The sequence below is a fragment of the Enoplosus armatus genome, chromosome 5 (genome assembly GCF_043641665.1).
Source record: "Enoplosus armatus isolate fEnoArm2 chromosome 5, fEnoArm2.hap1, whole genome shotgun sequence".
NCBI classification, from domain to species: domain Eukaryota; kingdom Metazoa; phylum Chordata; class Actinopteri; order Centrarchiformes; family Enoplosidae; genus Enoplosus; species Enoplosus armatus.
In genome coordinates, this window is record NC_092184.1 from 888,610 (window position 1) to 915,347 (window position 26,738).

Sequence of the window (26,738 nt, forward strand, 5' to 3'; positions counted from 1 at the left end):
GGGTGTGTGTGTGTGTGTGTGTGTGTGGTGGATAGCAACAGGCCCGCTTCCCCGCTTCCATCTAGCACTGAGATTAAACTAAGATTCGGTAAAAAGCAGCCATAGGCAGCCATGGGAGTAATGCAAGTGCAACTCCCTGATGCTGTTGTACAGATAACGTACATCGCATTAAGGCCAGGTGGTTTGCAGAGGGCGGTGGAGCTTCAAGGCTGCGAAGGAGCAAGAAAAGCTCCTCCTCCATGAGTTGGAAAACTCATCCGCAGAGACCATTCCGGGGATTGCACTGGCGAAGCGGAAGTGATGGAGCTTCGTCACACCTGGCACCCACCCGGCCGCGTTGGTTGGGCCAGCTTGGTCAGGCCCCCTTCCGGTCCTCTTCCCGCTTCCACAGCAATGCAAGGAGCTTGATGTTGGCTCCGGTTGGAGGTCAGGTTTAACAAATAGACACTATTTGACACTAATCCAAAATACGCCGGGATGAAGATTGTCTTTCATTGTCCGTCACAGTCTCCGCAAAGCATTCATTTACAGCATGCCATGTCCCAAGCTCCCGTCTCTCCACTCTCTCCAGCATCTTCCGGCAGGTAAGACCCTCTCGAGACTGACAACCAATAAAAGGACAAATGACAACCTGTGACCGTGACATAATTATTACACCTTTTAACAGTAGTGCAACTGTAGCTTTCTTCGGGCTGTGCGGGTGGTGACTTTGTCATTCTAATTGGCTGCCAAGCTTCAAGAAGGAGTCACGTAATAGGAGCCCGCCTGAGGGCAGATGCCAGGGGGAGAGAGGGAGGCGGAGAGTAGAGTTATGGCTGAGACTGGCATTCTGCAGATCAATGCAAAGAGCAACTTTCCGTCGAGACTGTGATGGACAGGTGTTTTGGTTTGGTTTCTGCCTGCTTCTATTTGTTCACCTAAATGAATTGAAACCAGCGGATGTTCGGTGCGCAGGAGAGGACTGGAGAAGGCAGGCCCAATCATGCAGTCGAGTGGACGTCACTGCGGGGGGGGGACAAGTGGAGCAGACAGCAGAGAGGTAGCCGAGCTCCCCCGAGTTTCAGGTAAGGCCAGAGTTCTTGTCTTGTTGACTGGCAAACGAGGCATTCAGATATGTTGTGGCCGGTTAGTAGCTGGTACAGCCATAAGGCTCAGTGGCAATTCAATCCCCCAGACCTAAAACAAAACGAATTAATTTACTAGAACTACAGGTGCCGTGACACTGTACAAGCCTCCATTCACTCCCAGCTGATATTTCATTCAGTACCCATGCCAGCTCTGTGCATACCCACTGCCCTGGCCACTTCCTATACAAGCTAAACCTTGTTCCTACGCCAGTGTCGCGCACTCAGTGCTTGTTAACCCTTGGATACTATTCTTGGCTGCCTGCAGTGTTTGGCCAGACTCACTGCTGCAATTTGGTCGCACTCTTTTGGCCTAAAAGGTGCACAGTACCTAAGGGTCTTTGTGCTTACGGTAAACCACAAAAGTCTCTTGAATTAGAGCTGGGTCACACTCTTTCATGCTTTTTTTTTTCTCCCAGCAGTGAAAAGACTGGATTCCTCGGGCCTCCTCGGGTTTACATTTCCTCTCCTTTTTAATTCACCCCCTTTACCGCAGAGAGCTCATTTCAATCACAAAGCCAACATCTGTGACAGGAGAGTGAGCTTTAAACTGCTGCAGTTAATCCTCCGCCAAGGGAGACGAGGTATGGGAGCTACTAGGAAAGGCAGAGGAGGAAGGATACTGTGCAAGCAAATGTTTTGGAAAAGTAAGTATAACAAGCAGAAAACACGCGTGGATCTAAATGGCATGCAATGAAATGCAGCGGTAACAGAAGCCTGTACAGATAAAAGGTCATGTTTCTGAAAAGCAAATGGCGTCCCGCTGTCTTCATACTCAGCAAACAGGTTTGTAAGCTAAAACGCTAGTACTTCTCGCCTTTGCTGTGTCTGTGGCATGCGCATTGTTTAACATTCAATCTCAGCCATCATTAGCCTTTCTGGCCCCTGCACGCTTGCCATTATCTCAGATGTCATAGAATGTTTGCCAGGACAAGCCATATTCAATCCATACACACTCGCTTTAGGTCCGATTTTTCAAAAGCCTGTTAATTACATGTATCTTTCATTAGGCGACTCTGGCCCCATATGTCAATGCATTGAACAAATTAGTGACAGAATTATGGCGGTCTCAGCGCACTGCAACTCAAGAAAACACATGCAAATCAAGAAGGCATCCTCACCAATTTGACGCAAACACACGTGCAGCATTTAGAAAAGAATGCTGCGAATAGAGACGATGACCAAATACAGGAACGCGCTGCAAATACAAAAAACACGACCAAAAACAGAAGTGCTGCAAGTAGCACAGATGACAACAGAAACTGTTTCCGGGGAATCACTAAAAAGTGATGAACATGTATATTGTGTTGTATGTATTTCTGTCCAGTGGTTACTTTTGGCCGGGGCTGTCCGGGACCCAGCCCTACGCACTTCTATGTCATCAGGGGGCACTTATCTTGGCACGTCTTCAACAATTCAACTATATCCTGCTTCGATGCAAAGCCTATGTGATACAAAACGTTAAGTTATGCACCCTCACTCCCGGTTCTATGAGTACAGGTTCAGCCCTCTGGGCCTCAGTGGTTCCTTAAATAGCTGAACAAAAAGCCTGTTTTGGGACTCGATTGTCCTGTCTCAGTCCAATTTATTCACGAGGTGAGACCAAAGTGAGGGCCACACAACAGGCGCAAAGTATTTTCAGCGCTACACTATTCATGTCTATACAACACATGTGTTTATGACTAAATTGTTTACAAGAGTTCTTCATGAATCTAGTCTCTTAATTTCACTCTCATAGCGCACCGCATTGATGCATTTAACCTTAAAATATACAAAATTTTCTTCCGGGGGAGCGTGCCTCCCGGTGCGTTCCTCACTAATATGAAAGATATGACACACAGACTTAAAAAGGGGGAACGGGGGATACAAACGCACAAAGCAATGAGGAACTGATAGGAGGAAAAGGATATCAGGTAAGGTTATCACTCGTGTTTCCTCTCTCTCCCAGACTGATAACAACTGGGTGCCCTCCCTTCTCATCATGCCAATCCCATCGCTCCCCAGCTGTCAGGTCCTTGTAACCCTGGCAAGCTAGGGTGTTCTTAACTATGCTTAATGTAGCTGAAAGCTGCGACCTAATCATCTTGCCCAGATAGTGCACCATGGCCCCTGTAATGGCTGGTCTACATAATGAGTGAATTCACGGAGTGCCAAGAGAAATACACCTCAGAGATAAGGCGGGGAGGCTGGAGAGCAGTTGTAAATACCTTGGCCCATAACATACCATATTATTATTTCATATCCTATGATATGCATATTCAGTGGGGTGTAATATAGCTCAAAGAGCACACACATACACACACATACACACCAGGAGGGAAAAGTTATGTGCATAGTATCCACCTGCATGGACGCCTAGTTACAGTTAAAAAATGGGGGTTACAAGATTATTGACAGGCGAGGGGAGGTGTGACAGGGAAATTTTCATTTAATTAACACCTGAAAGTGCCATTACCTGCAATATAGAGCCTTCAGTCGTGACCAATAAAGCTGGTTTTTCACTATAAAGTTCCGTTTATAATGCACAAAGCAATTTTTCATTGTCTTCTGTACTTTCAGCAGTGAGCGACAGACAAAATGCTGTTTGAGAATGAACATGATGCATATATTCAATAGTATGTCAAGACGAACCCTAACTCATTTGGGCATATTTCGAATCCGTACGAAATTTTTGTTGTATTGTGATTCCACCGAATGAACAGTTCACTTTCCAATCCACAAAAATCTTCTTGATCTTCTTTCAAATATTAGTGATATTTGCCCTAATATGAAGAAGGTAAGAATCACAGTCATCTGAAGAAGCATCTGCAGTAGGGGGAGGATAGTTTACAAGCAGGTTCATTGTATTAAACAGGATTCTGGGGTTATGCCGGTTGGCAGAGATTAGCTGTGATAAATGCTGGTCCCTGGCTTCCTTTACCTTATGAATGTTAGTAGTTCTTTAAGCAGCAAGTCATGAACCTGCGATTTACTGCTTTCGACTTTTCTACAGGTTCTTTCAAAGCTACGGATTTCCTCATTCATCCCATGGGGCTAATTTGACAGTGGACTTAAGTTTAATTTTAAGAGGAGCAACCACGTCCAGGGTAGATAAGCATAACTGATTAATAACTGGCTAATAACTGGTCATTTGTATTAGAAAGAATGGGCAAATTGTAACTAGCAGTGTAGCGTTAAAAGGTGAGGACTGAAGGAGGACAGTTCATTCACCTGGCTGTGATCACCTGGTCTTGATCATGTTTCTGTTGAAAATAATAAAATCACACAAAATATTGTTCGAGACTGATCTCACATTAAACAAAATAATTTTAGCTTAATGGATTCTGGAACTTATTTGCAGTGGGAAACAACTTGCAATATAGTAGGGTCTGATGGTTAATACCATCAAACTTACTTAGTAAATGTAGGGTCCTTGGTCTTGTGGGGACCATTCGAGGACATTTTGGACTTGAGACGTATATTAAATCTGACGATAGTGCGGAACGCTTGGGATATTTAACATTCAGTCTGGGAGTAATCCTAACAGTTATGTTAGGGGCTGTGAATGAGGGTGTGTGCACTTCATGCTGGTGGGAAAGAGCTGGCGAGCGAGATGGAGAAATGGCAGCAAAGAAGAGTTCTGTTCAGTGGCCGGTGTTGTGTCCAGGTGTGCTGCAGGAATGGTGTGGACCACGCTGATGATGATGATGATGATCCAAAAATGATGCAAACTCACTCATCATTTATGCTACTGCCCACTGACATGGTTTTTCAGAACCAATAACCCCCGCTAGCAAGCTCAGTTTTGGGACCTTAGTATTTCTAAAACCCAGTTTATGGCCCTGACTTCACAAGCTTTTCTTTGACAGTTTGAATCGTATCTTTATATCTACATTCAGGCATCTTACGCATGAAGACAGGCTAAATTCAGCCCTTTCCAAAGAGAACATTACACTGAAATATGCATCAAACTTTAATCAGATCAAGCAAAAGGCCCTGAGAAGGACCATTCGTTTGGGTTAGGGCGTAATAGACGAATACTGTATTTACTGCAGTCTATTTAAAGATGGACTGCTGGTAATAGATCCCACTTTAGTCCTTACATGCATACCTGTACATTACAATACACAAGTTGGTTTGGAACACGCTGCCTTCAAACCAAATCCTGATTAGGGCCCCTCGAAGTCTAGGGCCAGGCTTGCTCAGAGTGCCAGGCTTTCCTGGAACCAGTGCATCCCAGTGAAGGCTCAATATGTACCAAACTCCAAAGAGTATCAGTAGAAAAGAAAGGCCATTAGATTAATTCTCAAAGACTGTGACATGAGTCATTATTTTCCTTATAACCACTACTGAGGATTCATTATTAAGCTCAGGCCCCCATCAATGTCCCTGTGACTGAGGGGGCGGGGGTAAAGAGAAGGTTAAGTATCAAAATGCATATGAGTTCATCTAAATAGCAAACGCATATTTTACATTTTCATATTTTATATATATATATATATATATATATCGGGCCTCATTGTGCTGCTGCCTTCATTCACTTCCTATTTGCACTTTCCGTCAAGAATCAGCTCACAGTCCAACGTAAAAAAAAAAAAAAAACGCTCTCCACCAGCGCCCCATAACATTAAACATACTCTCCCTACATTGCAAAATCACACTAGTTAAGCAAAGAGGCTTTACAAATCCAATCCACCTCACAAATGTCACAGTCCTACCGTAGGACGTTATCCTATACTTCCTCTCTCTCTCTATCCAGTCTGAACCACACTTCCTGTTTGGGTGACATGGTTATCTGGAAAGTGTCACCTCCAAGCAATCAGTGAGCGACAGGAACAGAGCAGAACTGATTGAGCGACTGATTTGAGTGGAATCAAGGACTTTGAAGCCCAAGGAGGAAAAGTTGCAACTCGCGCCAGAACTCATCTAAAAGCACTAGAGCTGAGGCAACTACATCAAAGCTCTCAACACAGGTGAACAAGAGAAATTATGAAGGGTTCTGTTGTTTTAAACTGGGGGTTTTTGGATCAGTGCTTGTTTAGTCATTTTGTGAAACAGTAATTCTAAATATAAACCTCGATGAAACCTTGGAGGTTGAATGTTTTTACTGTTAAATGGCAGAAAAAGGCTTCTTTTTTTATTATAATTACAATATTACAACACTGAACCAATGCTGATACCTGTCCTCCCGTCAGTTTTCCTCTTTAATATCGACTAGGATGTCAGTACACCTTTCCCATGAAACATGCCTGTTGTAAAATGCACATGCGCTTTACTTTTCTTTCATTTGCCATGAAATAGACATTTAAATGCCAAAACAAAGAAAATCAATATGGGGATAAAAAAAAAAAAAAAAAAAAAAAAGTAGCTTAGGAGCGTGTAGCAAAGGCTCGAGATGTTAAAATTAAACAGAGTACTGTAGTTTCAACCACAGGGGAGGGTTTGTAAAATGTATTCACTTTGCTTTGCCGCTGTCTTGAGAGTGTTTCTGATGCTCCATTGTTTCGCTCCAGCACACTTTTTCCTTTTGTCGCTTGTTGCTTGGACAATCTCATTATGCTCCTTTACGAGATGATTCTTCAGGGCTTTTATCAAGTGTGTGGTGTTGAATCTTCTTAAAAAAATGTTTTTATGTGGTGTGTTGCTACTTACTTCTCCAGCATGTTGGACAAAAGTGTGGCTACATAACATCCCAGACAGTAAATTTGTGAAGTTAGTTCTTATCAGATTGCAGTTTTTTTCTTAAAATGTTATGTGTGAATATGGTTAGAAAATATATATAGGATGGATAAAATGTGTACAAATATAATGCAAATGAGCACAGTTTGTTTGATACATACATAAGCCAGCGCGCGTCGTTTACGGCCTAACCTGGTTAACAGCATAATATGTCGATCTTTGTTTTTCTGCACTTTAATCGGATGTCCTCAAACTGATCTAAATGACAATTCCCTTCTCAGGTAGAGGGGAGGGGCTTAGTCATAATGCCACTGCAGAAATGCAGAAGCGAATAATCACAGTCAAGTAAACACTGAATATTGCATGAGAGCAATGACGTTCGTAGTTAAACAACTTAGTGCTTCACGACCAGTTACCCTATGGTCTGCCTTTTGTGATCTACGAGAGGTACATACAAGTTTGTGCATTGTTGGCTTTGCTACGTAGCCCTGTTCCAACTCGGAACCGGTTCTTGTTACCCAATCTTAATGGCAAACCAAAGGTAAACCCATGGTTAAACAAAGCTGAAAAAAGGCATCTGGGCCACAGTGTGAACGCAAGGCTCATCGTGATTCTGCTACCACAGTGAGAAGTCTGATGTTACGTTGTTTCAACCCTTGTCTTTTGAGGTCTGCTCCATACAAGCCATCAAGCCATATACAATATACAATACATATATATTCATACACAATAGTGATATACATACATATATATACATACATATACATTGTTATTGTGTATATTTTTTACTTTTATTTTTCACTTAAATATTGTGAATGTGTATATTTTTTATTTCCTATTTCTTATTTTCTATATCTTATTTTTGTACATACTGCAGTGTCAATCACACGTAACCATAAAAATCCTGCCTTGGTTGCCACAATCAGGTGTTGTAGGACATATTCAGAATGGACATCGTGCGCGACTTTGGAGATACATCCATCATTAAAATCATTTCCTCATTATGTTAATGAAACACCTTTTTGTTTAGGGCTGTGTTTCTTTAAAAAAAAACCCCAAAAAAACAAGTTAAAACAAGCAAACAACACCATGACCTGACTTTATTCCATCAAAACTCTGGCTGCATGAAATAACTTCAGACCTTCCTCTTATCCAGCACATTACAGCCACGGTGCAGTGAGCTTAATAACTTAATAACAGACTAGATCCGCAGTAAAATAAAACAGCCTACAGGCTGTTGGTTTGACGAGTCTGTGTTTTAACTAAAGCATCTTCATTTGCTGAAACGTAACAAACATTGTACAGACACACACTTGTGTACGCACTCACTTTCCCAATTATTATCCACACTCCTCCCTCGGCAGCCGCGTGAACACTGCCTCTCTGTTCACCTCTCCCTCACCCCCTCCCCGTCCTTTTTCAGGTTGTATTTCTTGAGGCACTGTGTTCTTGACCTCCATCTCTCCATCTGCCACTCTCTTTCTGGACAAGTTAATAAGACGACAAACAGGTCACCCCTGGGGCTACAAGCAGCCCGCCAAACAGCATCGGTCAGACAGACATACTGACACACACGGAACAACTCAGTCTTTTAATTACCCCCTTCAAGCCTCTATCCAGCAGTCGGACATACGCAAGTGCAGAGGAGAGGAGATGGGCATTGATATATAAGAGGATGTAGGGATTGTTCATCACCTTGCCCTTGGGGAGATCCATTAAGCAAGCTGCGGCTTTTTGGCAGCTGTAATTAGGTGCATTGGAAAAGGAGGTTATCAATACTTGGCTCTCAACTGGAGAGAACACTGCGGAGCCGGCGTCAAGATTCAACAGCTTCTTGTTTAAGGGGACTACTTCAAGGTCGTCTTCCAAGGACACAAGGTTTCTACAGCTGGAGGCACCGCCGGAGCAATGTTTTGTGTTGGGAGCACAACAGGAGACTTCGTGAAAGGCACAGTCAACAAGACAAACTTGGGGTGGGGGCGGAAGGGGTGGGGGCAGAAATGCAATTACAATTACACATTAGGAATAAATAATGCATAGCATTTATAATGAGAGGGACAGATACAGTGGCACAGGAGCATAGCAGTTACATTGTAATTAAAAGACAGCTGAGAGTGGCCTAGGGATGCAACACAGCAGCAGCACGATTGGTTCTTTGTGTCTTTGTCTTTTCATCACTAAGTGTTACAATAATATCGCTCCCTCCTTTCTGAGACAATTTGGTATTTCAATCGAACATATAAAAAGCCCCCAAGTGTTGCCGCTGAGGCTCATGTGTGAAAGCAGTTCAGAGAGCAGAGAGGGCTACTGTCAGAGAGGTCCAGAAATGGAGATGGAAAATGATTTGCTGTGATAAAGGTCTGGAGAGGAAGGCAAAGATGAAGGCAAAGTGATTTGGAAAATAGATGGAAGAGCGAAAGAGACAAAGAGACTACCTTACTAGTAGTGAAGTTAAAAAAGGTCACGGGGTCATAACAAAAACATATCTTTCCTCCCTTCTGCAACACGGATGTGCTCAGTTCAGACCCTGAGAGTTGCTCTAGAGGAAAACTCCTCAGTGCAGCACAATAGAGTATCTATTGTATACAAATGTATCTTGATGGTGGACCTACAGGAATGTGCAAAGTAAAGTTTAGTGATGGTTATCAAGAACCAGCTCTTGATGACTACATGTAAGGGTTAAAGTTACTAAGTAAACCGCCAGCTGGTACTGGCAAAATAAATGCCGGCAGGGTGATCAAGACCCCGAAGTGGGGGCCCTGTTTGATACAAAGTAGCTGATACGCAGTATGAATACTTAAAATATAGTCACTTGGTCCACCACGCCTGGTGTAGCCGGTTTCATTGATTACAGTGGAAGCATAGTGTAGCAGCATCCACTCTGCGAACGCGTTCAATGTAGCCCGCCTGTTAGGCTGCAGATTCCATTGACGTTCATGGACTTCTATTTGGGTGATCAGGGGATCACCCAAATAGATATATTAAGCGCGGCAGAAATAAAAAGCAATCCTCAGATCATGGCTGGTGGTTTGCCCCGCTCAGCCGCACTGCTTAAAACCTCATTTACCTTCTTTGCAGATCACCTGTCGCCTCTCGTCTTGTGGCTGACTGTGTGATCTGACTCCCCGTCATCTGCCCAAACCCTGAAAACGATGTCCTATTGGAGCAACAAATGCTACTGCCCACCCGATCCAGTTCCAGAAATGGTCAAACACATATTTTCTTTTGCTTTTGTTGCAGCTGACTAAAAAGAATAGATGAAATCAGAAAACAGCAAGTCAACAGGAAAACAGTGCTTAGTTGAGTCCTTAGTTAAATAATTAATTAATTTTGTTTCCACACTACACATTAAGGAACAGGGACAGGGCGGGTCAACTCTACCTATATTGGAAAACAGACAGATGGTCCTCACAGTGAATGACCCATCACAACCCCCCAGTCAGTGTTGAAGTGCAGGAATTCTTGTAATCGTGTGTGTGATATAAAGCGAGATAAATGGAATAGTGGGAGAATAAAATGCAAATGAAAGGCAAGATGCTATTTGACTGGAAATTGGCTCCCGACTGGGCTAAGCTCTGAGGAAGGAAGTGGCTTAATAATGCATGCACCAATCACAGGCAGCGGTGAAATCATTACTGACTACAGACATGGCAGTGGGCAAGGTCAAAAGCAGCTGGTTATTATCGCAGCTATATTATTTATAAGAGCGATTTCTGCAACAAGTGGCCTTCCCTGAGCTGCAGCTGCTCCCCCAGACCTCCCACACAGCCGGAGGGGAGGTAATGGGCCAATCAGCACAGTCGTGCTGGGAGACTGCCTGTCATGCTGTGAACCAACCAGAGAGCAGGCCGGGAGAGAATGTCACCCACCTCTCAAATAACCTCTGTGGTAATGGTGGGATGTGCCAGTTGTGTGTGAAGGAAATTAAAGCAAAAAATGGAAGAAAGTCCATCTGCTCATATAAGAGCATGGATGGGGGGGGGGGTCCTACAAACTATGGCTCAGACAGGCTTCATTTGTCAGCATTTGTCCACAATGTAATCAGATTGAGTACTTGCAGCTAAACAACAGAACCAACTGAACTTGACGGAATCCTCTGCCTCTCTGCCAAGGAGATCATAGTTTTTCCCAACTCATCTCCGATGCATTATTCATCTTCCAAGGCATAGCACAAACACTTGTGTGTGTGAAATCTCTGGGCTCTCGGGCTGAGCAGCTTATCTAATGATAATTACTGCACTATATATTTGTCAAGCTGCGTGCCGCATTCGCCGCGAGGCAATCCTCGCCGCAAGTTAGGGGACGGGGAATTTGCGTCTCAGTTGAACCAAGTTCACGTTTCCAAATCCTGTCCTCAGATATCTTACGTAGGCGAGGATATGGGTGAACGTGGACAATCAACAAAGTCCCCATACATTATATAAATACTACATTGTGCATTGGGCTGTGAGCATTGCCAAATGCAATCAGAGCTCACAGCAGCACTGAGGCTGAATGTTTTTGGCGTAGAAACTGATGGAGGACTGCTGCTGCACTGCTGACGTGCTGCTAAGAAATGGATGACGAGAATCCCACCCTGACCTCGGGCCGCGACAAACACTGCTAAATAAAGAGTGGCCACCAGAATTGTGCCAGTGGGACTCCCCTATGGCTGAACAGTCAGAACATCTAGCCGGAGTCAAGTCGCAAAGAGTCAGCACTCACCAAAAGCATCAAACACCTTAATCTCTGCTGGTACACCCTAAGGACAAGGACCCCTCCCCGAAAAAGGAGACTGTGACATCATGATGGCATCACATGTGACAGCTGTGGGGAATGCTACATAAGTAGAACAGCAAGGAGCATGGACAGGAGACTGGAAGAACAATAGAATCATTTAAAACGATGGAACACATTAGTGTCATTGTCAGTGGAGGGATGCAAATATAGCTAACCATGATATTTCAAAGACACCTTCTACCAAATGTTGATGTGACAGACATCCGGTCTGTCTGAAACCATGTGAATGCAGCGTAATTACCACCACAGCCTGTCTTCCCTTTTTAAATGGCCCTGCACCATGCTTGCGCATGCTCTGTAGAGGCACTGAATCGTCTGCACAAAAGTGGCTCTGGCAAGCTTTTACAGCAGAGAGCCTAATCAATCACACTTATCTCCCGCTGACATTTGCTCAATCACCCCTCAAATACATATGCACGAGGGGAAAGAGGACCGTCTCGGTGCTGACACGGAGACAGCGTCCCAGATGGCCATGGCATTGGAGCTGCAATTGCTGACCTAATATGTACACTGTGGCCCTCGAAGCAGGAATTTGTTGCCCAGTCTGCGTATAAATCACTGATACTGATACATCTGTGCCAGCAGATGTTACTCGCGTGAAATGTGTAACATTTTAAACAGCTTAAAGATCTCTGTATTCTTAGTTGCTCTGTGTTATAATCCTTCAGATTGCCATACAATCAAATTGTACCAATCGACTGTATTAACCTTCTGTAAATACTACTTTATACATTCTTTTCCACTGTCAGTGGTGGAGTCCAACTTCCCTGCACTGGATTGAAATAGCGCACGAACTGCCCCAGTTTGTTACCCGGCGGTGCAATCAGAGTTTAGCCGAACGTTAGCAGGTCTGACCAGCTGTTTGTAGGAGTTGGGGACATTTACACTTCCAGTTTCCTTGGAAGGCAATGGGCCCAGTGCATTATGGTTGTTGGGTTTTCTACCTGTTGAGGGAGGGAATAACACGGTCCCTTGTCTCTGTTTTCTCTGGTCATGTAGCATGAAAAATATTTGCATTTTTCTACATGCATTGACAGCCCAAGTTTTATGAAAAGACCATTTAACATTTAACACCAGAGTGACGGCCCGTGGAAAGAAACTGTTCCTGTGTCCAGTTGCTTTGCCGCACAGCGTTCTGTAGAGACATGTCACGTTTGATGCGTTTAATGTTGTTTGACCTGCCGTCATCCTTCACCGCACGCTACCATAGGTAATGTCCACTCATCATGTTAATGGGGAGTTCCAAAGTCCTCTTACCAGAAATAATCAGATTCGCCTATTCAGGTAGCAGCATCCGTAAACTGTCACAGATAACTTTCTCTTATCATTCAGCCTAGTGTTACTTTATTTTTTCCTTGGTTCAGTAATTGATCACTCTCTTGCTCTCCCACCTCTGGTTCTTATTACATTATTTAGTTATTATTTTTATTACTGGGGGCTGCAGTAGCTCAGTCTGTAGGGACTTGGCTTGGGAAGCGTCGTGTGGACTGGTAGAAACAAGAAACCTTCAAGAAATAGCTATGGTGATCGGTGGTCAGATGAAGTATGAAAGCAACCAAAGGCATATATTTATTCCAAATGTGAAAAGCTAGCTACTTGTAGGACACAGATGCATTGTGTTGGTCTGGAGTGGCTCACTGGTTCCCGTATCTTGCCTTTAAAACTGCTCAAAACTGAAAATCTGCTGCTGTGTCTTTGTAAAGTCCTCTGTTTTGGGGCAGAGGGCTGCACTGCTGAAGCCACAGATAAGGCCTTCAGATAAGGGGGGGGGGGGGGGGGGGGGGGGGGGGGGTGGAGATAACCATCCTGCCGCCTACGTCGCTCTGCAGCATCAGCTATCTGAACCCTTATCGGACCACACAGGCCTCCCTCCTTCAATCTCTGTCCTTCTGTTCAACTGTGGGGTGCCTTTTCCCTTCTGCCTTTCCTCTCACTCTCTCATTTGACCCCCTCATTCTTTCTTGCCCCCCCCCCCCCCCCCCCCCCCTCCCATGTCTGTCTCTTCCATCACCCAATCACCAGAATGCCAGTGTAGATCCATATCGACTTTTTGGAGGGGCAAAATGGCCGAAGGGGAAATGAGGCTAATTAAATTGATAGGGAAAATAAATGTTGGTCTATGCGGTGTGTTTAGCTGGCAGGCTCGATTGCCATGCACTGATGTACGCACTTGTCTGTGTGTGTGTGTGTGTGTGTGTGTGTGTGTGTCAGTCAGCTGTGTCTAGAATCACTATGATAAGGCAACAGATTTAGTATGGATTGCTGGGCAGAGTGAAAGCTATCTGTAATGAACAACAATGGACCTGACCTTGAGGGAAGTAGGAATCTTTGAGGAAATTCACTTAGCAGTGTAGTTGTTGCTGCTGTGACCATGTGTGTGTGTGTGTGTGTGTGTGTATTGTGTAACTGGAAGAAGTATGGAGTACTCCAAGTCTAAAACAGACAAACACACATATAAACACACAAATGGATAAGCAGTAGCAGTTGAATGCAAACGTACCTCTATGTCGGTTGGTGGTTTTGTCAAACATTAGCATGGCATCCTCTACCTGAAAGAAGACAGGAAGATGTGTTAGACTTTAATTATGTGTAATGTGTAAAAACATGTGCACACACGAGTCCCCGAATAGAAACACTGCATCTTCAAGGGCAGCACACAAAAGTCGGAAGTAGGGGGTCCAAGGGGCCATTGCCCCCCCCAACTTTATGCTCCTGTCCCACATTCTTTTTACATTATGACTCACTCCATCCCTGCAAATACCGCTATATTACAGCACTTACGGTAAAAAAGACGTTTTCAATCAAAAATAAAATAAAGCAGGCAAACATAAAATGGGTAGAATGCAAATGTGAGAAAAGGAAGTGTTGAGGTTTCTTGTAGACACAGTTAGGAAATAAACTGTGCTATTTCTTTGTTATTAAAAACGTTACCTGAATCTTTTTTACCACTGTCTTCATGAGAGAGGACCAGCTAACGTGCTACTGCAACTTTAGGACTTGATACCACTTGATACACCACTGCATCCCAGCAACGGTTCACATCATCACGCCAGAAAAGCAGTCTGTAATGCCCGCTGTGTGCTACTGGCATCAAATTACATGGGTCAGCTGATACAATGCTAGGGTGTGTGTTGCATTTAAGGTTCCATTAACAATGGGCTCTAGGGATGTAATGGTGTTTGGTTAGCGACATACATGCAAACCAAGATCAGGTCTCTGTAAACGTGAGAGCACTGTCTAATGCCCAGTTTAGACTGCATGATGCGGGGCACGGGCAACGGAAATGATTGCGATAATTGTTTTATTCTGTGTGTGTGTGTCAGAGCGAAAGACAACCAAATGCGGTATCTGAGAGGCCTCATTAAATTGTAGCATTATACCAAGTGAATTCAACTTTAAACTTGTCATTTCTGTTTGTTCCGTTTAAAGCTTTAGTTGAGAGCAAGATTTCTCAACCACCACGCCGAAGACTTTCCATGTGATTCGGCATGGATATGGTCCCCAGTGGATGAATACGAATGTTTTGGTGACCACCGCAGCTTGCCTCCAGTCCCATCATCACACTATAATTTCCACTTGTACATAGGAGATACAAATTAATGAGCACATTCATGCTTCCCAGTGGAGGACATATTACATCTAGACCTCCAAGGAAACAGGAAACAGCAAACACGTCATCTCCCACTACTGATGCAGTCCCTTTGAATAAAACCTGATACAAATAGTTCTTCTAAATAGTTACATCTATCATAGCAGTCGCAAGTGCAAAAACGCACCTTTCCTAATCTCCAAATCTGTCCTCCATGCATCCAATATTGTGCTATTGTTATATGTTTGCCGTTGTGTAACTCAACACATCTGATGAACATCCAGATGTCTGAAAACATAGGAAAATAGAGAACGTTGATGAAAATAACAATACAACGCAAATAACACTAAGGAAAAACAGAGGAGATGGACATAGAGAAAAGAGAACAGGCAAAGAAGGAGAGCAATCGATATGTCACCAATATATGGGATCGTTTCTGAGCTATGCTCCATCCACTTTTATAAGCAGTGTTAAACATGGAGCTGTGGGCTGCAGTATAGCTATACCCTAAAAACACCTGAGAGAGTTAAAAATACCATCTATCATGCGGCCATCTTAGTAAAGAGTCAAATCTGTGGTTAAAGTCAAATTTATTGCTTCAGCAACCACTGAGGCTGCAGCCCTCCTGGCCTCTTGGTACCTGTTTGCTGCTTCAGGAGACCTCTGGGCTAACCAAGCTGAAAGACCTCCTTCCTCAGCCTGACGGCTTCCTTCACCACTGTCCACCAATGGGTTCTTAGGTTACCGCCACGACAGGCGCCAACAACCTTCGTGCCACAACTCCTAGCAGCCGCCTCCACAATGGAGCCTCTGACCATGGCCCACTCGGATTCCCAACCTCCCCCGGGATGCATGAGAAATTCTTCCGGAGGTGGGTGTTGAAGACCTTGCAGACAGGGGCCTCAGCCAGACGTTCCCAGTTCACCCTCACTACACATTTGGGTTTACCAGGTCTGTCCAGCAGCCTCCCCTGCCATTTAATCCAACTCACCACCAGGTGGTGATCAGTTGACAGCTCTGCTCCTTTCTTCACCTGAGTGGCCAAGACATAGGGGTGCAGATCTGATGACACAAGCACAAAGTTGATCATCGATCTTTGGCCTGGGGTGTTCTGGTACCAGGTACACTTATGAATCACCATATGCTCAAACATGGTGTTCGATATGGCCAATCCATGACTACCACAGAGCGTTTTTAGTCTCCCAGCAGAACTATAGAGTCCCCAGGTGGCACTCTTTCCAGGATGCCACCCAGAGACTCTTAAGAACTGCTGTTTGGCACATGAGCACAAAGTAACTTGCAGCCACAAAGAGGCAACTCTCTTGTTCCCCAGGGAGAACTCCAACACAGCGGCACTCAGCTTATCAATATCAGTATCACAACCGCCCAGCGCCTCTCACCCTGGGCCAAAAGGAGAGTCCAGCCCCTCTCCAGGAGTTTGGTTCCAGAGCCAGTGCTGTGCATAGACGTGAGCCCAACTATATCTAGCTGGTACCGCTCCACCTCCCGCACAACCTCTGGTTCCTTCCCCACCAGCGAGGTGACATTCCACGTCCCCAGAACCAGTCTACGCTGCTGGGGGGTCAGCATGCCTAGGTTCCCACCTTTGTTTGCCACCCGGCTTGCAGTGTACCCGATCCCAATGCCTATCCCTGCCAGAGGTGGGCCCACAGGGTGGCGACTCCATGTAGTTTTGTTGGGCTGTGCTCGGCCGAGGCCTAGCCACCAGGCGCTCGCCGACGAGCTTCCCCCCCAGGTCTGGCTCCAGGGGGGTGTCCCAGTTTCCCTTTTCCAGGAGAGGTGTTGCAGCTCATTGGGGTTTTTGTGAATAGCTCTTAGTCTGGACCTTCCCGTGGGACCAACTTGCCTTGGAAGACCCTACTAGGAGCTATTGCTCCAGACAACACAGCTCCCAGGTTCACAGGGACACGCAAACCTCTCCACCACAAAAAATTGTTGCATATTGTTACATATAGGGAGAGGGACTGGATTGTCAGCAGAGTCAGCTACCACAAACCATTCAATGCCTTAACATCTTTGCTGATACACCCTGAAGACAAGACCCCCCCCCCCCCCTCCCCACTGAGAGTGACACATGTCACAACTGTGTGGAACACTACATCAGTGAAACAGCAAGGATCCTGGACAAGAGACTGAATTAACACTGGAAAAAGGGAATGGATTCCCAAGGAAAACATTATCAGTCAAATCCTCAAGAATGTGACAAAGCCCTCTAGAGGTCATGGGAATTATGACTTTTGCACAGACAAGTGACATTTTGCTGTTGAAAAGGGCATCAGATCAGAAATCCCTTATTTGCGGCGTTATAAAGGGCAATGATACATGACCAATGTGTCATTCCATTGTAGGACTTATTGGGAAACAGACAACATCAGCTGACTCGGAGTCAGCGGACCTCACATCTCACACCAGAGACCATCTTTGAGACAGGGGTTACCATCGCCATCCATGTATCAGCACCTGTTATTGCGTGACCCACACATGAAAATAAAGTCACATGATGACCTCGGCCAGCTTACATACAGTTCCCAGGGTCAAGAATGAACTTCCACGGTCAGATTCTTGAGTTTCTTTTCTCTATCTTTTTCTGTTTCCAGTATAATCGATGCCTTGCCACTAGAGCAGTTCAGTGGGATCACTCCAACCTGAGTGAAAGGAGCAAAGTCACTGTCCGTGTAATGACAAAAACAACAGCATTTTTTTTTCATCCTTTATCAGCCTATGGCTCAACTCCTGTGTTCCCTATTTTTATTATGTTTTGCCAAACCAAACTGAAGACCATCAGTCCCAGTCCTAACAAATCCACCATGAACAGCGATTAATGCAGCATAATGATGATGATATCTGAAGACACCAGGAAAACAGCCTGTATGTCAAACCTTTGACTTTGACGTACAGCCACAGCTGGAGTTTCAGACCTGAGATGTAGGCTGGAGAAAATAACTCTCAGTCCATTCCGCTGAATTACAAATTCTTTATTTTTTCTGAACTCAGATTAGACCCTTCACTTCAGGTGAATGGCAGATTGAAGTGGGCCCACATTTGAGGGACGAAAGCTGCCCATTTTCACACCTCTGATATAATGTTAAAAAGCTGTCTTTAAGTTCATGATAGACAGAATGCGGAGGGCAGCGGCACACAGATATATTGTGCTTCTGAAGGCTGAGGCTGGCGTGACAGCACTGTACTGTGTTGGTTGCGGCCTGGGAAGTGTTTGCTGAGCAACAGCAGCAGCTCATATTCCCAGCGATGTCAAGTCTTTCCCTGTGTGCACAAAGGCAGGAAAAGAGAGCTTCATTACTGCCGTTAGAGGAGAGTAAATTAAAGCGGAGGCATGGAGCGATGGAGGGTGAGGGATGACGTGTTGACGGGAGAGGGATGCATCACATGGACTTTGCACGTCTCCCTCTCTCTGCCTGCCTCTGCTGTTATAACGCTTGATAATCGAAAGGCTCCAATGTTACGGGTGGCCTGTCTCACGAACGACAGGCAGTGATGTCACCTCATCAAGTCTTTTTGCACTCATCGTGTCGCCAGTCTCTCTGAGAAAACAGGAGAAATGAACAAAGCAAATGGAGGCGGAGGGCTGACCGTGAGCCAGGAGGTATTACATGGATTCCCCTTTTCTGAAAAGCAGCTGCATTTCCTGGGTAACCTTGTGTCAGCTGCCACTAGCTGGGCTTATTAGCCAATATCTGTAAATATGAAATGAAGAGATAAGAGCGCAGCAGATAAGGAGAAACTGACGGAGCTTTATCCCAATCCTCCTCTGAAGAGCTGCACAGAAGCTTTTTTTTCAACATAGATGGTCTATGGTGATAGGAGATCTCTTTTAAAAATGTCTTGGGTATCACCTACTGAAAAAAAAAACAAAAAAAAACAAACAGTCCCAAGCTTTTCAGAGGCCATCCAACACCTCAGGTATTGGTTTTCAAACCACAATTTCACACACTCCCTAAAATCCATCCTATTTCATTGAGCACAAATGTTTTCATGCATACACTGTAGTGAGGTGCTCATCACACAGAGTAGATTTTGAAAAAGTATCACGCACTCATGGGACGAAAACTCCTCTGCTATTTATTAGATGACGTTTGGGCCACATGGCCTTCCTCACACTTCCCCCTGGGAGAACTGAACTACTGTTAAAAGCCATTACAGACATGATAGTGAAGATTAACCAAACCAATACCAGCCTGCCACAGTAATAGCCTGCTGGAGTACCAGTATTGGTGACATTTCAACCAACTGCAGGTCTTCCTCAGGTAATTAGGGGGCAAAAAGAGTAATTCCAAAGCATATACATATAGTGGAATATTACACATATTCTTTATATACAGATTGTTTTTCATGCCATGTGTACCTTTTAGAGGGATCGATATGGATTATAAAGGATTATATGTGTCAGAGGCACATTCCTGTAGAAACACATATCGAGGTTCTAATCATAGCATATGCCCACAAAACGGGCTTAATATCAAAGTCCTCAAAATACCAGGGTACGCCTTATCATCAAAATATTCTCTGAGCCTACAACATACCAAAAAAAGTGTAGCTGTACAGTGAGGTCAACGGGACTGGGACTGGGAGTGGACTTGTTCAGACCTGCCTCCATAGTTATAAAATTCAGCACTTGCAGGAGGTAAGCATGCGTAAACATTGTGCAGTCATTTTCATTAGCCAGCACAGCAAGGTTATATAAACTGGTAACTTTTACTCACATAGTTTTTGGAAGATTTTGTGGTTAGGTATGAGGATTTGTTGACTTGTTCTGCCTGACCATGAAGTTGGGTCCTCCTCACAGGAGCCCCAGATTCCTGATCTTTTTTTACCCTCTAAAATATTGTTCATTTTATTATTTAAGTGTTGTTATTATTACTTGGAAGATCCCATACCGGCATGTTTTAATGTTTTACTGAACGGCCAAATGGACCAGAGACAATTTTCCACCTTTTGTGGACTATAGTTCTATTCTATTGACCAACATACTGTGGGTGATTCAGACTGTTCCTTCCACACAAAGCAAAGAAAAAAATAGTAATATTTAAAATCTAGCAAACTTAATGTGCTCCTTAGAAGCCTGGAACTGAGTGTAGGTGTGATCATTCTGGAGTGTTCATGGAGGGGTTGCGCCCGACTCTCTCCGTGTGCAGCTGCTAACCCCGTGAGACTTGCTGTAGAAAACAAGATATTCTCCGGGGAAGCCTGGCTTATCCCAGCTCTCAGTCACCATTATAGCCGTGATGATGATGACGACGAAGAGCAAGACAGCAGGTGCAGAGGAGAAGCTCCCTCAGCTCCACATCACTGCTAACACACATCCGAGACGAGAATTCCTCCTCATCAGAATGTTGACTCTTTGTCGAGGTGAAATGCACAGCGTATGTAATGTATTAAGGATGTAGACAAAACAAAGCAAACATCCACAAGTACTTCATCAAATATATCATGTGTATTTTGTTCACAGTAAGTCCTCAAACGTCCTCAAACATTTGTGCAGCGCTTATGAACGGGATTATGTCCTTGGCAAGTGGTATGATGAATTGGGGTGGCCTGTTTTAGTGACAGCATGGAGTGAGTCGAAGAGAAATACATAAGGGTACACATACAAATATACAAATTGGTTACAAATTATTAGCAATGTCTTTGAGCATTGTGTGACCTGCCACCTTAGGATTAAGGTCAAGATTCGACAACTAAAAGTACTTTAGAAACAGCAGTGGACAGACATGATATTTGCGTTGGTTTCTTGGTGGCGGCCGCTATCTTTGTAGTAATCCGACAGAATACCATTATCTGTCTACGTAGATGGAATCCTTAATTCGATACGACAAATAAAACCTTGTAGAAAACAGTAACGTCCCAGCCAGAGCCAAACAACCCACATTAGTTTTCCTGCTAGAGCCTCCTTCTGATCTGACTTGAAAACGTGAGCACACATCTCGTCCTGTACCTTAGCCTGTCGAACGCGCCGCCAAACCGGCATCCACCTGGAGAAGTGCACCGCTAATGTCGGTTTGCAGGGTAGATAGCTAATTAGCTACTCTTCAAGACTACAACAACGCTTACAACTCTGTCTTCCACTGACATGTAGGCCACAGCGCAGGTTTGTTTATTTTGTCTCCTGATCCCGACAGTAACACCGGCACGCTGGCAGCCTGCAGGCTACTGTCAATCAAATCCAACAAAAAACCCCAAATATTAACAATACGTTTAAAAAATAACACGCAGGCATTATTTTTGACTACAAAAAGGGACGACTAAATGGGATTTCAGTTGGACTTTAGCATTGGGGTTGGTAGGCGGCAGGATGCAAATACCGGCCTCCAGTGTCAAATATAGTATATGCTCACTTGCTCAGGTTGACCATCGGATAAGAGGCTCATGTGAGAATTTTCAGAACATATTCAAATACGCCGCATGCTGTTAGGAAAGCGGCACATCGTACGGGAGCATCGTTGGTTAAGCCCTCCACTCCATTTCGGGCTCCATGTCAGCTGAAAGAGTATCTTTTTCTAAACCAGCGTCCTGCATGTGCTGTCAGTGTACCGGCTCAAGCTTTCTCCACCCATCTGTAGCAGAATGACCACAGCGCATCATCGCAGCTCAGCACCGTCCCCTTTCATCCAGCAGCACTATCGCTTCCATATATCTCCTCCTCCACTGCCCCATCTAGCCATTCCACCTCTGTGATGCCCCCCCCCGCCTCCCCTTCCCCCAGCCCCCCGACATCATTTCATCTCTTTCTCCGGCAGCCTATCTCGCCGCCTCTTTCTCTCCCTGACAGTCCCATGCCGTCATGCGCTCCTCTCTCTGGACTGAGCCAGATAAGCAGGCAATTCATCATTGCGGTGAAGGGTACACACATGTGCACACACACCCCTCCACACACACACACACACACACACCGGGCGGCTCTTATCAGTGCTTCACAAGGATTGGGCCGAACTCATGCCGGGTCTCTGTCTGAAAGTGACCTGCAGCCTCCGAGCACCAAATTACCATGACAACATTCAAATTATCCCCAGCGAATGACAAGAGGCAAATTAATATATTTCCCATCATCCCTCCGCGCCCACAGCCCTCAATTTGTGCTTCTATTATTGGGAGGGGAGAAAGAATGGTTTAACCAAACCCAGGGTGTGTAAGGAAGGCCTTTATAAATGCAAATTACCCCGGCTGCCTTTCTCTGCCGAGAACAATGCTGAAAAATAGCAGGTTGGTCTGTTAAAAGTGATACCACTTCCACTTCATTTCTCCCTTTCTGTCGCCTCTTTTTTTTTTATTTACAATGCACAAAAAAAAAAAAAGAAAAAAGCCTGGGAACAGCAAATTCAATTCAAGCAGCACAATAAAACATAATCATGCCCGAAATGTGGCATATTTCAGCTGACAGATTCATAAAAGTGTTGCTGGCATAATTGAGTCAAGAATGAAGAGGAAATGATGATGAAGATAGTGAGGACGATTATGGCTGGGTAGCGCTGTCGAGGAGGAGTGATTGCGTAGGAGAAAGAGAGGACGCTGTTATTCCTCCACTTGCCTTTTGGAATAATATAAAGCCTCAGCAGACACAAGATGCTCAACAGTTTTACAATTCAATTTAAAAAGAGAAATATCAATCCTGCATCTGTGAGAAGGGAGCGTCATGAAGCAGAAAAACAATTAAAATGGCTTTGCCGAGTTCTCCAGTCACACAAAGTCACACAGCTTTGATACACTGGAGGATACTTAAATGGGATTTGTGATGCTGATAACGCGCACTGTGAGGCATAAGACCATGAAGAGAATTTGAGTTACATCAAGAAATGAAACGTCTTTTGCCAAATACCTGAGAGTATTTGAGCATGGTTCTATTTTGGTGGTAAATGGAGGGTGATAAGGTGGATAGCTTTAGCTGCACAGCAGGAAACAACAAAGGTTGATCTGCGAGGGGCGGGGGGGGCTGATACACTGAAGGCACTTTGTCAGTCACGCGCAGCACACACACCGAGAGAATTCAGGGTGAATATATACCCTTCCATGCTGATGCTAGCCTGGCAGGTGTCATGGAGAAAAAAAGGAAAACTAATTTGCGCACGCAAATGAGTGAATTGTGCTGTCAAATGTCTTAATTTGTGCACACAAACACACAGAATATCATCATGTTTTACATGTATGAAAGGGATAATCAGACATAACCCAACACAATTACAGAAAAACAGGCAAAGCATAATGGTAGCATGTTATGAAGAGCCAAAACTGGCTAGTATCGCTGTCCAACGTAGCTTTAGAACTATAAAATAAAAATAAAAAAGAGTGTGAATGAATGAATGAATGATAACCTCATAACATTAATATGAAGGGATGACTTCAGTACCAAAACAAAGCTGCTAGCCTGCGCTTCCCTAACTGTACCAACAACCTGCAAATTCAGCTCGTCCTACTACAGTAACTTGGCATTTAGTGCCACTGTTAATGCAGAGAAACACCAAAAGTTGCCACTTTGACACTGTGATTCAACTGAGGTGCTTGCATTTAACGCTGTTTTGCTCAGATTTTTCATAGAGATACATAGATATTGTCAGATTGTGTCAGATATGTTATCGTTGAAATCCCTTAACATAGGATCAATGATTAATATATGACAGCACACGAACACGCTATTTATTAGCCTACTTTTTAAAGTCCTAAAATTTTATGCCATTCTCTCTGATGGCTGTACTACCGCATAAAAAAGTACTGGAAGCGTGAAACACCCCTCAGCTTGGACAGATTTACTATCGAGTTACCAGGTGGGCCGGTGGGAGTACGGACCACTTCACATAGACATGAGGGTTAAACAAGCATTCACACAACAGGTCAAGTTGACATTTTAAAAGACTGCTGCTGAAAGACATTTTTAACAGCATATACTTGTAGAGGTTTCGTGGCTGTGTAACACTGAAACACTTGGGTGTAACACAAGGGTCATTTTACGTGTTGAAACATATCACCAATGGTGTTTTTCCCCAGTGAAGACAGTGCCTAATCCTGAGTAAGCAGCTCAGGGCAACTTTATTGGTTTGACGGTTTTTATTCTCAACTATTTGTATACACAGTTTCCCCACAATTTTATTTCCGTTACGATGTAAAAGCCTCTGCAATAACATTTAGAACATTACGAGACAGTAACTTGATTCTCCTTTTCTTTCATTATGTGTATTATCACTGTTTGCACCAAAGTACCAAGGCAAATCTCTTGGCAATAACCTGATTTGTAATTCTGATTCTGAACATGAGCAGTCAAAATGAAAGTGAGCACGCCTGAAATGTTGCTATAATTCCTCATTGTACAGGATAACTAAGCGCAGTACAGTAAGTACAGTGAGTCAAAGTTGCAATAATACGTGAGTCAGTAAACTGTGTTAACCTTCCATTTCCCTTCCAAACAGGAGAGTTTGGCTGTCGATGGAAGAAAGGCTGGAGGATAATGAACAAACATTAGGATTCATGGGCTTCAGTGTTGGCAAGGGAACATTTTGATCTGACAGTGGTAATGAAAAGTCAGGGAGTCATCAGAATTCTTACAAAACATCCTCTGACGACCATAACTTTATATAAAGAAAAATTTGATGATGATGATGATGATGATGATCAGGAGCCTCCTGACTGAGATCTACTTTGATAGCAGGGGCAGTACAATTGGACCTGGAGGCTTTGGCAGGAAGTCAATCATCTGATCATCAGTTAAATTACAGTCTCTTTCAAAGTGGAGAGTGGTTGTTAGCTCCAGTGAGGTGGCATCCGAATCAGAATCGGGTTTATCGACAAGTAGGTTTACACATACAAGGAATTTGCTTTGGCATATTGGTGCAGAACAATAAACGTAGTAAGTAGAAAATATAAAGAAAGATAAAACACGATATGTCAAAATAGATTCTAGTTACTGTGGCCAGGAAGGACTCCATAGTGTCAACTGGGGAGTCGGGGCTGGATTCTTTCTGGAATCTACAACCATCTCCACTGTCTTAAAGGTTCTGCATGTAGTTCTCAGAAAGTTGTTGTTTTTAATGGCGCCGGTGTCAGCTCCGTGATATAGGCAGGGAGCGTCTTCGTTTTAATGTGACGTTCACACATTGGCAATAAAAAGCGATTAATACATGTAAATTGTTGCGTATTGTTACATATAGGACCCTTAAAGAGCATTGAGCTCCAAGTTGTTCGGACTGCACCAGGTCACCAGATGGATCTCCCACTTGTAGACAGACTCATCCCCACCATAGATGAGCCCAATGAGGATGGTGTCATGTGCAAACAGGATCCTGGCATAGGTTCCTGAGGAGTCCAGGTGGTGGAGGATCAAGTGGAGGGTTTACTGCAGACCTGTTGGCTCTGTAGGCAAACTACAGGGGGTCCAGGGGAGAGTGGATAGAAGGAGGTGTGACATTACAAGGCACTCAAATTACTTTTTCTACTATTTCCACAGAGATCAGGGTGACAGATCTGTAGTCATCATGTCCTGTGGTCCTTTTCTTTGGGGGGGTGGAGGATTTGAATCAGGCTGGCACATGGCATGTCTCCAGTGAGGTGTTGAAGATGTCTGTAAACATCTGCTGCAGGGGGTCTGCCTCTTGAAAAGCCTTTTAACGTCTCCTTCCTGGATGGAGAGAGTCATCTCTGCGCTAGGTGAGGAGGAGGCTTACGTGGTGGGCAGTTGCAGAGAGGTCCAGGCCACTGCTGAGGTGGGGGTGGTGGAGTGGGTGGATGGAGTCACGGGGGATGTTGTCAGGACTGTCCCATTGTTTTCAGAGCGACAGTAGAACTCAATCAGTTAATTGGCCAAGCGAAAGTCGTTAACGGAGTGGGGGGCTTAAGTTTTGTAGTTGGTGATATGTCTGAGCCCCCTCCAGAGAGCAGCAAAGTCATTGGCTGAGGACTTGTGTTGAAGTTTCTCAGAGTACAGGCATTTAGCTTTAGCCTGTTTTTCAGTGTTTTACTGCAAGGACAAAGGTGGGAGCACCTTTGACCGAAATGTCCAATAATTCCACCGATAACAGCAGAAAAGCGGGAAATAAATCCACTGGAGTTGTTCCCCTGATGTTCATGAGCTCATCTCTGGTGAAAGAGCTCTGGACACCACAGCAGCACCATCACTACTGAGACTACGTATAGGTTTTTGACAGAGACATGAGAGCTGGTGAGGAGCTAACAGACTGTACTAGTGATTCCAATTAACAGTTTATAATAAAGAGAGACAGAAAAGATGGAAGATGGCGTAAAGGGACACATGTCCCAGGCTACATTTACACCCAGGAAAATGTGATTACATGTTATGTGCTCTGCCAGTTTCCTGGTTTTGAGTTGAGTTTTTGTCTGGTTACTGTGGCATAAATGTTTGGTTTCATGAGAAACCAGGTTCAAGAGGCCTGGATAGTGATGCAGTTGCTACACAACACATATTTCATTGGGTTAAAACAAATAAAATGACACCTTTATGGAAAGGAATACGGCCCCATAGTGGCCCATATGAACAAGAATAATTGTCAATTGATCCTTTTTCACGTACGCTAATAGGCCATTGTTGGCACTGCCATCTCATAAATTCA

General features: G+C 44.4%; 1 protein-coding gene across 5 annotated transcripts in view; it reads right to left on the reverse strand.

Moving 5' to 3' along the window:
* The window catches only part of msi2b (musashi RNA-binding protein 2b), a 160,316-nt gene that overhangs the window by 50,976 nt on the left and 82,602 nt on the right, over nucleotides 1-26,738 (reverse strand). For all 5 annotated transcript variants that reach the window (XM_070905486.1, XM_070905485.1, XM_070905484.1 and 2 more), the window contains exon 7: nucleotides 14,062-14,110. In XM_070905486.1, coding sequence (XP_070761587.1) covers nucleotides 14,062-14,110 — 49 coding nt within the window. The remainder of the gene's footprint in view (nucleotides 1-14,061; nucleotides 14,111-26,738) is intronic.